This window comes from Podarcis vaucheri, assembly GCF_965113315.1.
Source record: "Podarcis vaucheri genome assembly, chromosome: 3".
NCBI classification, from domain to species: Eukaryota; Metazoa; Chordata; class Lepidosauria; order Squamata; family Lacertidae; genus Podarcis; species Podarcis vaucheri.
The window spans coordinates 124,039,182-124,052,770 of NC_138761.1; the positions used below are offsets into that span (position 1 = coordinate 124,039,182).

A 13,589-nucleotide genomic window follows, 5' to 3' on the forward strand; every position below is an offset into this window, starting at 1 on the left:
CCACCCGGCACTACCGACCCCCGCCATTGTGCTGTGGGTGGCTCTTCTGACCAACCCAGAAAAAAAGGATTGCTGCCAAATGAAATGTCCATTGCAAACTGTGGTGTTCTGTCTCAGCAACAAAATGGACCCCTCTCTTCTTTGTTCATTTCCTCCCACAGAGAAATAGTGCACAGCGTGTGCCTGGAGTTTCACCATTCTCAACATCTCCTTTCACCTTTGCAATGAGAGGTCCTATCCCTGCATACAAGCACACAGACACACCCAGGGATGTTCATATATCAATAAAGGAGAGAGAACAAGACTCTGTGTGCATAAACCGCCCTCTGGTTTTAGATGAAAGCCACTGATAGCAACCGTAAGGCTCTCGGCAGCCTCTCAAACATCCTCCCCATCACTATCATGCTTTCCCTGCTGTTACGGAAGGGGGGGCATGTCTTCTTCACTACAATATATTTGCTCAATTTCTCTAGGACTCCATCACCCCTCCCCTGTCCTCCATAATCTCTCAAGTAATCCAGTCAAAATCACTCTGCCAAACCCTTCCTCCAGGCGATGCCAGGTGACAGACTATGCAAACATGGACCATTGCCTTCTCAGGATGTGCTTATCTGCGCATATCTCCAGCTCTCTGCATATTCACCCCTCCCTCCTCCATATGTTAATCTGTGTAACCCAACCTCTTCTTAATGTATTCATGATGTAACTGGGATGTATTTTGCACTGTATTCTGGGATATGGAGGGAAATTTCAAAAGTTCATGTCACCCCTTTCTCTGGGTTCAATCTCGCCTTGAACCTGTTGCGCAATAAACTTGGATCTTCTGCAGTTTGCTCCTGCGTCCGGCTGAGCTCATTTTCTTCCGCAGGGACCCACGGACTTAGTCCGATGAGCTGGGTGGCAGAGTAACCCCACACCCAGATTTTAGCGGTAACAGTTGGCGCCCAACGTGGGGCTTGTGGTTCTCCCGAGCTGCTGACTGGGGGCCCCGAAATCTTCAGCCGGCTCCGGGCCATTTTGCATGGGAAGATCCTTTTGGACCCCCAGCCATCTTCCGGGCGGTAATCGAAAGCCCTAGGAGTTCAGCCGGGGAGCAAAAGAGGGATCCAGCCGGCTTATTCATCGATCCCGGGATCATCATAGAAGACGCGTGAGTATAAGGAAAAAGGAAAATCCAGTGCACTGGTGGGAAGGGGGTGGAATCTCCTGGCAACTGAATCTCTGCCCTCCTCCCTATCGCTCCTTCTTACCTTTCTCTTGGTCCGGTTAACGAGAGAGACCGTGGACCACTGCTCAGCCCGAAAAGGGGGGCTCTGAGCTCTATCTCTTTCTCTGAACCCCCCAGCCAGCCGCACCAATTGGGAGTCCGAAAGTAAGACGGAGAGAGCCGACTTGAAAGATAGCCGACTCTCCGCAACGGACATCCCAGTTGAAAGCAAGGGGTTGGGGCTCTCTTTCCGAACTTCTCTAGCGCCCGGCAAGGGGGCGGGAAGTGGTCTTGCTTTCTATCACCAATCCCAGCCGCACTGGTCGGTGCCACGTAACCGTGCGTGAGCCCGCTTCCAAAAGCAAGGGGGATTTTCAGTTCGAAATTCTATCCAGGGACCACCTGATCTGGCACCGCATGGCGCGGGCGTCCAGTAGGGCCCCTTTTCCTGAGATGTGACGATAGGTAGGAGGTTGCCAGGAGGGATAGCCCATGAGGAATTGGGCAGGACCGGCAGAGTGGAAAGAGACCCCAGGTTATAGGAAATAAGGAAATAAGGAAATAAGGAAATAGGAAATGGAACGCAAGGAACCGGATAGCTAGAGCTCTCTAAAACCCACTAAGGAAGTTGCCAGGCAACTAGAAGCCCCTTCTCCTCTTTACTATACGTCCCTGTACTAAGCATACCAAACCCCTAGACATACCAATCCTAATCAACCCCTCTTTTTTCCCCTTCTCTATCCCAGACACCCCCCCAAAAAAAAAGGAAAAAGCAAAAAAGCAACAACAGCAACGCATGCATCTATAAAGGGGTACCCAGTCAACCAAGCGTTGTGAGCCCTACCAGTCTGATTACCTGGTGGTGTGTTTGAAGAGGCAAGGAGGCTCATAAAACCATGTGGGACCTTCCTACTAATTTCACTTAATGAAGCCAAAGGTAGTGGCCCAACTCCTTGCAATAACCAACTAAAGGATGAGAATATATATGTTTACATGTTGTCTGTTATGTGTGTTGTCTGTTAATACATATATGAGAATATGTATGTTTACATGTTGTCTGTTATGTGTGTTGTCTGTTCCTTCTGTCTCTGGCAGACTGCCTTTCTTAAGTGTGCATAGTTTAAACTGCAAGCTTGCTTCAAAATTTAAATCTAAGGAAGCCATGCTGGATCTTAGCAGTCCTAAATAAGAGAAAATGAGAATGAAGTGTGCAAATGTTTACCCCACCTCTTGCTTTGCCCCAACTTTTGAGATTGTGAGTCTACAGTCTTATTTTGGAAGGTGCTGATAACCTAATGTTTCTGCTGCAAAAGCCTAGTTGAGCCAACTGCTCTCAAGCTAAAATGCAGTGTATGTATTTCATTAAGTGTATGCCTATAAAAGTATGGTGTTCATTCTAAGAAAAAACATTTGAGTCCAGTTTTAACTTCGATTTGGTTGGACAGAAGAGTTATTGTAAGGCTCCTGATATCAGTCTCTATAAGACTTCATGGCCTCTTTTGTTAGAAAATGCCCCCCTCCCCCTTGTTTCACTCTGCCTCTTTCAGTTGTTTTCTCCCTTCTTACTTCTGTGCCAGGTAAATTTACTCCCGAGTAAGCTTCCTTTAAAGGAAACTGCAAAGAGGGAAGGGGGGCAACACTTGTGTATTCCCTTTAAAAAAATCAAATCTAGGGCTGCTTTAACTGTGCTTTATAAGAGATCCTCTCAGGAGTATAGATGTTTCCTTTCCCAGCTGAAAATCTGTACTTAAATGTGTATGCCTCTTTGGTAGTACAAATCTTGCTGCGAAATCTTGCTGTGAACCCTATATTTTGGAGGGTTGGACTAGATGACCCCAGGGTCCCTTTCAACTCTCCCAATTTGTGGCTGTGTGGAAGACCATGTGTCTGCAAGCATTGGAGGGTAATTCTTCAATTCTGGTGTGGTAATGGAGTTGAAATTCAGCCTAGCTTTGCTCTTTAGTTTTAAAAGGTGAGAGGTGAAGCCCAACTGGTAATATCAAGCATTTGAGTGATTACAGTGTTTATCATTTTGTCTACTATTTAAAAATCAGACTTAAAAGTCTACTCAAAGTTTAAGCACATACAAATGAATAATCAAGTAGAATTAGCCTTGACCATTCCTGTAAATAAAGGGCAGGAAATAATAATATTAATAATAATAATAATATTTTTTTTGTCTGCAAATGGTAAGGCTGGAATGGCTGAGAATGTTAAAAAAAAATAAATCCTATGAATTCTGACCCTCTGGCCATTTTCCCCATATATAAGGGCGTGGCATTGTTCTGCGAATAACCAGAGGGATATTAGCCCTTTCCTGTACATAAAGGAAGCAGTCTCAGTTTGCTTGGGCTGAAATTGCTAGCTTTGGTGAATACTTAAATTGCTGAGTTTCTCTTTTTTTTGTTTAAAATCAAACCCTGTTTTCAAAATCTACTCCTTACCCTTCCTTCCCCTTATTCAAATGGTAATTTAGCCAAAGGATGCAACATTTTCAATAGTCTAAAAGGTTTGCTGAGACATGAACTCTGCACATGCACAGAGGCTAGATCAGCTAAAGAAGAGAGAGAGAGGAAGGGGGGAACTGTAAGGGGGGAGAGGAGGTTTCTTCCAAAAAAAAAGAAAAGAAAAGAAAAGAAAAGAAAAGAAAAGAAAACTTGGAAACATTGAGGGAAATCACCCTTAATCTGTCTTTGCTCCAGGGGCTACTTAAGACAAAAGGCTAAAAAACAAAACAAAACAAAACAAAACAACAACTAGCCCATCAAAAGTCAAGAGCTTTCCAAGTTCCAAATCTTAACATGCCAAATTCTTTTCACAGGTAAATATCAAAGCATTCCCCCCTCAATGGGAATTTTAGGAACAGCATTTCCTGACAGGCTTCTCACATGAAATAATTTTCCCTTTTAACAGGATATGTGAACCCCGATAACAAAGTGTTTGTCCCTTTTTCCTCCCACAGCAACTTTCTTTCTGTTCTGTGAAACAAGTCTGAATCCCTGCTATATTAGTGACTTTCATCTCTTTGTGGCTTTGACACTTTTTTTAAAGTTACAAATAATCTGTTTTCATTTATTTAATCTGTTTCTCCATGATGTCTATGAAGTTAATCGAAGCACAACCAAACATTGTTTGTGGAATGGTATTTGTTTACCTTTTTGCCTGAGCATTTCTTATTAATTCTGTCATTTTGGCTAGTGCAAGGTACCTGCACAACTTTAAATTGCCATTCATTTTTCTTGGTATTAACTCATTTCCCAGTATTAACATTACAGTTGATGTTGTCACATCAAGAAACACCATTTTATTTCATTTGGGATGTTAGAATGCCAAAACAGATTACTTCAGGTTACTTATTAATTGTGTGTTTTAGCATTTATTTATTTGGTTCCTCATAGGTCATTTTGTGTGTGTGTGTTTTACTTTGGGGACATGTTCATCACATGTTGAAAGTCAGTTTCATGAAGTTCTTTTATCAAATAGCACATGGTGAATTTAAAGTTTTTTCCCCATGGTTTTCCCGTTTTTTTCAGTCTAGTAGTAATCTGCGTGGTTTTGATGATATATTTAATAATAATTCTTTTCTAAATCTGATGTCTTTGTGTCAAGTTTGTTTTCATCTGACTGGTAATCTAATTTTTTACTTTCCTTTGTATTTTTTAACCTTTGTATTTTTTACAGTTCTCTTTCCCTCCAAAGTGAAGGAAAGCAAACAAACTTGGCAGATAATAACAGTAGTTATAGGAAAATGTGATAATAATATTGGGATGAATGAAACGCTTAATTCGCTAAGATTTTATTATTTGCAACTTCCAACAGAAACCGAAGGACATCCTTTTCGCCTTTTGCCCCCTCCCTTTTCTAACTGTCTTTAAGCCCCAAAACCCTGCCCCTTACAGGATATCACTTCTACAGATGTGCAATGATGAAAAGCAGCAACAACCCCTCATGGCTAAGGGGAGGAGTTGAATTGCAAGGACATTTTCTCACTTTTGAACCTTAAGACTGTGCTCCAGGATTCAAAAGATACATGCATAAAAGATCACAATTGTGTCAAGATATGTAACTGATATTTAATTAGTTTGTTTTGTATTATGTGTTATTATGTAAGAATGTTGAAATGTGTCTGACAGTGTGATTTCCACAAAGGGGGGCAATTTTTGTGTGTAATTGTTTTTATGTTTAATGTTTTATTGCTTACACACCAATGGAGAATTCTCATGCATTTTATACTTTCTAATAGCTCACACTATTGTGTAGTCCAATGTTTAGATCAACTTATAACCACATTTAATTGTTCCACCTGGCACCCTGCCAACTTTCCCTATCCATTTTAATATGTGTTAAACCTCGTTTTGCCAATGACAAACTTCTGGATCCATAAAACACCAGGTACATGAAGGTGGATATGCTTTGGTTTAGCAGGAATGATCCCTTATAGAGTTAAATTGACTTATTTGGACAAAGTGCCCTTTTAAGAATGGTTTTCTTTTAACAGATTGGTTTGAAAAGTTGAGAACCATGGGGCAAGATAAATTCAAATTGGACTCAGTTTGAATTGGGCAAGTGTATCCAGGCTGCAATTAGCTTTTGGTCCTTTAAGTGCAAGTGAGCAACTTCTCATGAGTCCACGACCACAGCCTATAATAAAATCCCATAGCTAAAGGCCAAGGCGAAGACATCTCCCTCAGAGATGCCCAAACCTGTGCCAGCTATGGTGAATGCCAGGCGACATGGTTAAATGAAAGCCCTGAGGGGATTCAACAGACAGGATGTGTTGCTGTAGCACTATGTCAGTGTGAGACCACAGAAGAGCTACCTTGACACCTGAGAACACAAAAATGGCGGGGGGGAAGCAAACTGCACTTTGCAGTCATTAGTGGACCTTCCTGCCTAAATGTAAAGCATAGATCACTATTGAGAAAATATTTCTTCCAAGGTGCTAGAATACCACAAGTAACTGAGCAACAAAATATTAATTTACGTGATATCCTATGTCTAACTATGTGCACTGTTACACCATTATATTTCTGTGCAAATATCCTTAAAGCAGCATGATATTTAAGTCCCTTTCAGGTTTGCATAAAGCCACACATCCCATTCACCGAGAGTTAGGGTGCGGAGAAAAGATTTGCAAGTTCTTACAGAACTTTAATGCAAATCTATCTCCGAATGGGGGACTGTTACGGAAGGGGGGGGCATGTCTTCTTCACTACAATATATTTGCTCAATTTCTCTAGGACTCCATCACCCCTCCCCTGTCCTCCATAATCTCTCAAGTAATCCAGTCAAAATCACTCTGCCAAACCCTTCCTCCAGGCGATGCCAGGTGACAGACTATGCAAACATGGACCATTGCCTTCTCAGGATGTGCTTATCTGCGCATATCTCCAGCTCTCTGCATATTCACCCCTCCCTCCTCCATATGTTAATCTGTGTAACCCAACCTCTTCTTAATGTATTCATGATGTAACTGGGATGTATTTTGCACTGTATTCTGGGATATGGAGGGAAATTTCAAAAGTTCATGTCACCCCTTTCTCTGGGTTCAATCTCGCCTTGAACCTGTTGCGCAATAAACTTGGATCTTCTGCAGTTTGCTCCTGCGTCCGGCTGAGCTCATTTTCTTCCGCAGGGACCCACGGACTTAGTCCGATGAGCTGGGTGGCAGAGTAACCCCACACCCAGATTTTAGCGGTAACACTGCCAAGCAGCTGTTTGGGCAAGATGGTACGCAGAGATGGCCATTTTCATGCACGGTGCTCCCCCATCACAGATGTGCCACAAAATTGGGGGAGGAGCAGAGTGGCAAGCTCAGGGGAGACCCACAAGGGCTGCAATGGTCTACAGGTTGCTCACATGTGACATGTGATGGGCGGAGTATAAATTATTATTATTATTATTATTATTATTATTATTATTATTATTATTATTACTTTTCCCACTTCTGATAAATTTTGTAAAATGGCCTGTAGGCCAAAGGGGAAGGCTGTGAGACCTTCACAGATAAAACACTTTGGACAGAACCAGTAAAAGCTGTCATGTCTCATGATCTGAGGAACTAAACTCTGAAGGAGCAAATAGGGTTGAACCACCTGTTGTGATGTTGCTCCTTGGAAAAGGGCCAAGAGGGATTGGGATCAGTCAAAAACACATGAACCCAGGAAGAACCAAATAGTCCATTTATATTCAGCTTGCTTATTTCACCTTTTCCTGGTCTTTCGGCTTAGCCCCATTTCTGATCCTTAATTTCAGGTACCCTCAGCAAGAACAGTGAGGTCCGTCCTGGACTAAAGAGTACCATAAGGATAACACCACTATCAATTAATCCCTGTCACTTGGAGTGACTTGGTTGACCTCAGAAGATGGGGAAGCCTGCTGGGGGGACTACTCAAATAATAGGGTTGATGCAGAGGGTCTTGCTAATGAACAGAACTAAAAAGAATGTAATAGTATTAACAAAAAGCCTCATTATGGGGTCCCTGGCTTCTGATTCTGATCCTATCTACCACACACAAACTGTCTTTGAATTTTATGTATGATAAGCAAGAGAATGGTGGGAGGGGCATCAGAAAAGCCTCTGCCTGAATGTCACAAATGATGATGTCACAGGGATTCTGTGGTGAAGGTTCTGTTCTGCATCCTTTGGAGGCCCAGCTGAGACTGGGAGCAGAAACTGGTGGCAGCACTTGAAAGACAGGAATACTCGGATATACATACTGTCCTGCCAGCGCCACTGTCCATAGACACTCCAATTTGATGTTGGCGGGAAATAGCCTGCTATTATAGATTCTTCACACAGGCTTTAGAGGCAAGAAGGAGAGGTAAAGTTCTATGTTCCAATAGAAAAACTGCCATTGATTTAATAGGTTTGGACTGTATCGCTCGGAATTTTTTAGGTTTCTTTAAACTGGCCAAACATAGGAGGAGAAGGTGACCTCTGGAATTATTTTGAGATGTGAAGGTGGTTGCTTTTTTAAAACACACAGACACGGCCCATAGAAGACAACTACGCACTTGGGTGCAAGTGCCCATTTTGGGCAGAGGGGGTTAGTGTCACGGTCCGGTTCACGGGTGATCGAAGTCCCATCTGGGGACGTCAGGACCGGGGGCAAGATGGCGGGGTGGGAGCAGGAACGGGAGTCCAGAAGCCAGGAGTCAGAAAGCCAAGAGTCCGAGGGTCAGAGAGCCGGGAGTCAAGAAGTCAGGGGTCCGAGGATCAAGAAGCAAGGAGTCAAATGCAGCAAGGCAGGGAATCTGTTGCTGTGGCAAAGAGCCGAAGGGGAAATGCTGACCTTATATCCCTTCCCAGCTCTTGCCACCAGGTGCTGTGAGTTACCAATCGGCCTCACCTGTGCGGCCGCGCCTTGCCTCTTCAGAACAAACTTAGGAAGGCCCCAGTCCTGCAGAGTCCTATTGGTCACAGGGCCTGGCTCCTGCACACACACCTGACAGTTAGTTTGGTTTTCTTCTTGGAGTGGTCACTGTGTCTTGTCTCCCACCCAGCAGACACAGGCAGAAGTTCTTACTTGGAAGTAAGAAAGAGATATTTATTCAGGCAAGTATATTGGGCCTCGACGGAAGACGCAAAGATGTCCCAAGAGGTTTCCCCACACCTCCTGCCAAGCTTTTAAAGACAAGGCGTGCCTTGCTCACTTGCCAGACTCTCTTGCCTTATGGGAATATTGGGGCTGCAAGCATGCTCTCCTCTGTCAGGGAGATGCCTCGTTCTAGGCAACAAGACTTCACCCTCCTGCTCAGGTTCCTGTTCAGTTGATGACATTTCCTGGTCAGTCCCTGCCCCCTGTGGCTGATCACAGCCCTCTCCAGCCACCACTGAATGGATTCAGCATCCCTTCCCTGCTTCGAAAGCAAATGAAGTCGTAGAAAGGGGAGATCTCCTTTTCTGCAGCCCAAGTTTGCCCAGTTCTGCCCCCTCCTCTTTCCTTCTCCAGCAAAGCCTGCCAACCCAAGGCTGATGCCAACTGAACTGCAGGACTCAGGCCACAATCACCCAGTCCATTAATCTGTATTGCACAGGTTTTTTAAAAAACATGTGAAAGTATGTTTTAGAAACTGATTTAAAACGGAAAAAAACACCACAATAATCCCACAATAAAATGGAATAATTCTGGAATTCCAATTCTGGCATGACCATTTTCTTCCATGTGAAAAGACTGTCATGTGAATACAAAATCTACATACAGGAAAGATATACAGAAGACTAGATTTCCATTCCGGTTCATAGTCCTTTTTATTCCATTTCTATCCATTTCTTGTGCAGTCAATATATTCTTTTGCAGATTGAAAAAAATATTAATTTAGGCACTGACTCTATACTGAGCATGAGTGTAATCCAGCCAAAGTTATGCGTTTTTAAAATGCACTGATTTCAGTAAGATTAAATATGTGCTTAAGTCAATTATCCAAATCACTGGTGGGACATCAAAAACCTTTAAATTGTCAGAAACCAGAATAAAATAGATCCTTTTCTAAATAGAGTTGCATCAACCCCAGGCATCTCAATGAAATATATGCTATTTTAAAGTGCTTACCTATTAATGAATTGTTTACAGACTGCCCAAATATTTAAAAATACATTGTTTTACTGTGGCTGAGACTCATGAGTTGCCAGCTAATGTGTTATGTTTCTCTTGTGAATACAGGAGGATAGCAAAAAAATCCCCAAACCCTAAAACACAAACACACCTTGCCCCCATTGCAGAAGGAATGGCCCTTATTTGGGTGGCATGAAGTGCCTGTTAATTTCATAGATTTCATAGATATCATATATTTAAGAAGCACAGTCTCATTGTATCTGTGCTACTTTCCCTCCTAGTGCAATTTGAATTCCACCTGTACATCAGCCAGCATGAGGATTCTCTGTTTTTTCCTGCTTATCTTTTTCCTGTTCCAGCCTGCCTACCTGGACAAATCAGGTAAGTGTCAAAAGGGTGTGAACTATACACATTTGCAATTTGCTCTGGTGTTTTCCCCAAGAAAAACTCATTTCCCTCTTCCGTATTATGTGTGTTTTCATAACCCTTCTCTTTGGAAATGGCCCGACCGGGTCATGTGGGTTATTGTCACCAAATTAATTCATAACTATTGCAGGGAGCTCCCAGGTGACTAGCAGGTTCCTCCTGCTTCTCTTGGTGTGGCAAACAATATGTTTATTTATGAGGACTGCCTCCTATTCATCCCCTGCTCTTTTTAAATTATTATTTCAAAAGGATAAACAACCACACAACTTTCCGACGACATCTGAAGTCTGGAAATTGTGCCCTGGGTTGGGAAGTGTTTAATGTTTGACATTTTAGAAGATGAAAAGAGCTGTGCAAGATCAGACCAAAAGCTCATCTGTTCTCAAAGCTGCCAATTAGATGCCTCCATGGCAAGTTCCCAAGCAAGATATGAGCACAACACACACACACACAATTTCCAGCAACTGGTGTTCAGAGAAACACTGCCTCTGATATTGGAAGTAGTAGATAGACTAGTAATGGCCATTGATAGCCTTGCCGTCCATCTGATTTGGTGGCCATCAGTACAGCTTGTGACTCAGAAGTCCCCCTGCAGCCATTGGGACCTACTCCCAGGTAAGAGCACAAAAGACTGCAGGACTGTAAACCGTATTACATAATGCAGAGCACGTAGAATATTGTTTGCTTTCTGAAGGCAAAGAAGCAAGAGCAATGTGTCAGAAGTTAATTCTAATGAGGGCTTAGCGTTGCAGATGGGACATTCAGTTATTATAAGCAGGGAACTGGCAACGGGTATTTTTTTTATAAAAAAGAAGCGTTAAACTGATGGAGGGGCAGGAGTAGAGCGGGGGAACTTTGGCCTTCCAGGTTTTGTTGGAACTACAACTCTCACTATCCCTGGCCATTGGCCCTGCTGGAACTGAAAGGACCCACAACATCTGAAGGGCCTGCAATAATCAGCAACATTTGAATGGGTATGTTGAATGAGCCACCTCTAAGAGAAAGTGTTGCGCTACAGCTGACAGCAAGCCTCTGCCTGTGGTGATTTATTGGCGAGGGTTTAGCCACACACACAGGGGTGCCAACTTGAATAAAACATGAGGGGGTGAGGTAAGCCCTGACTCGCATAATCAATCACATGGCACGGTGTGCACACACCATTTGAATGGCAATGCCGATCAGCTTTGAGGGGCCTGACCCCCTCTAATATTTTATGGGGGCGAAGTCCCCTCAGCCCCTGGGTGTTGGCTCCTATGCACACATGCATGTCAATGTGTGATGCTGGAGACAAGAAGAGGTAAATATTCCTCTGTACACCAGTTCTTTGTCCATGCGCAACATGGTGTGATGGTCCCTCATGAAGTACTCCTGAGTACCAGGATATAAACAGCATTGTTGTGCACCTAAACAGCAGAGGAAAATCAGAATTTAGAGTCCTGGTACGATAGTAAGCTGTGCAAACATTCCGAAAGAGCCTTCTTACAGATCTCCCCAGTATTGCTGACAGGGCATGTAGAATTGAGTGGCAAGGATATTGATCTGCTGGTGCTTCCCCTAAGATCTCAATCTCTTGTATTAAGAGATTTATGGCAGTCCAGTCTGTGCATGTGTTGTCTTGGTCTTCTCCAGCTTCGTATAATGTCTTCTGCACAGGAGTCCAGAGCAGCTCTGATAAGACTCACAAAGTCTCATTTTCTCTATGAAGGCACAGGGCGATGTAGGAGACTAAAGGGAGTTTGCCGGCATACTCTCTGCCATCCTGTGGAAGTCTATGTTGGCCGATGCAACAACGGAATGGGAAATTGCTGTGTTGACGATGCTGAAGATATTCGGAGACACAGACAGTAGGAGGCCTGCTGGAAACGGCAGCGAAGAATGGGAGATATGGAGCCCAAAACAAGGCTTGTGGTTCTGGGGGAAATGCTTCAGTGGTCAGGGGAGAAAGTCTAATGGTTTACATGGTCATAAATAAATGCTGTTCATTATTGAGAACATATATCAATATGTATTTGTGCAGTGTGTGTGCTTTTTTGTCTTGAGTTCTCCAAAATTGCCAAAAGCGGTCTTTCAGAACCCTGAAGTCTTATACAAGTCTGCTATGGCAGACCATTGCATATGGAGGTTGATATTACAGAACTGAAATTTGCATTGCTGACTGCTCATATTTATTATATACTGCTTTTATTGTAGAAAAGCTAGAATTATGGGGCTAAAACCCCCTGAGCTTCAACAACCACTACTTTAGGTGCTCCCAAAACATTTGCTATTGACAACTGTGGGTTGCACGTTTGTATTCAGAATATGCTGGTTGAGATGTTATAGAATATGATGCATTGTCGTTGCAACAATGTAAGTAACGCCGCACCACCCCATGCTTAAATTGAGTGCACAGCGTTGTTCTGCTGTACGCTGCAATAAATCTGGTTGGCTTACCTTTCAGGAAGCATTTTTAGGATCATGATGCACTGCAAACTATTTTGTTTTACTGCCTCTTTCTTCAGTAGTTGGGAATTGGCTTTATAAGTCAAATTTAGGATCCTGCAAATGGTGTTTGAAATTTACTGCTTTGGAACAAAGCCTTTTTGACCAGTATGCACCAATAAAAAATTGAGGCATGCTACTGAGAAAGCTTACACACAATCTTAATGTCCTGGGACCCAACTTCATTAGCAAAAAAGAGAGCATTTTATATGCATTATAACACTGTGACACCAGATGGCGCTGTGGAGTTCCTTCTTTCACCAATGTGATTTTCCACTATGTTTACGTGTTCTTCTGAAACGCCTTTTTGATGTGTCTAGATCCAGCCCTGGTTGATTAATGAGTTGGATGGTTAAGATCCCAGCATATTCTGGTCTTTACCTGGCTTCACTATTATAAAAAGTCTGGTTTCTTTTCAGGACCGAGATGTAGTCCTACCATTGAGTGCACAATTACATAATATGTTGGTCTAGGATTTAAAACAATCTCGGAGTCAAAACTCACCAAGGCCTGTCACTTTTCCCCTCCTCAGCTTTTTGATGACATCACAGATCTCCCGTTCTGAGATGGGTTCTTCCATGAAGTCTCTGTGCTGTTGACTCAAGGGCTTAGGTTTTACTCTGTTTAACCAGGGCTGGATCTAGACACATCAAAAAAAGTGTTTCAGGAAAATGTGTTGTAAATTGCATAGTGAAAAATCCACCGCGCCATCTGGTGTCACGGTGCTATAACGCATATAAAACGCTTTTTCTTTACTAATGTAGCTGAGTCTCATGTCCAGATATTCTCTGTTGAAGGGTAGTCTACATTATAGAAGTCACTATAAAAACATGTAAATATTTTGCTTGTAGAAGCTGAGTTATAATAGGGCATGCCCTCCAAAGTTAGAACTCTACATAAGTGGTTGTGTTCTTTCC

The 13,589-nt window shown here is 43.0% G+C and overlaps 1 protein-coding gene across 1 annotated transcript; it reads left to right on the forward strand.

Moving 5' to 3' along the window:
• Nucleotides 1–7,825: 7,825 nt before the first annotated feature.
• Nucleotides 7,826–12,195, forward strand: LOC309530048 (uncharacterized protein). The gene is made up of 3 exons (XM_082218499.1): nt 7,826–8,031; nt 10,047–10,146; nt 11,897–12,195. The coding sequence occupies exons 2-3, from the start codon at nt 10,080–10,082 to the stop codon at nt 12,037–12,039; spliced, it is 210 nt and encodes a 69-aa protein (XP_082074625.1). The 5' UTR covers nt 7,826–8,031; nt 10,047–10,079; the 3' UTR covers nt 12,040–12,195.
• Nucleotides 12,196–13,589: the final 1,394 nt, after the last annotated feature.

Coding starts and splice junctions, on each gene's coding strand:
- LOC309530048 (XM_082218499.1), top strand. CDS start 10,080: ATGAGGATTCTCTGTTTTTTCCTGCTTATCTTTTTCCTGTTCCAGCCT. Junction 10,147..11,896: donor TGCCTACCTGGACAAATCAG/GTAAGTGTCAAA, acceptor TTCTCTATGAAG/GCACAGGGCGATGTAGGAGA.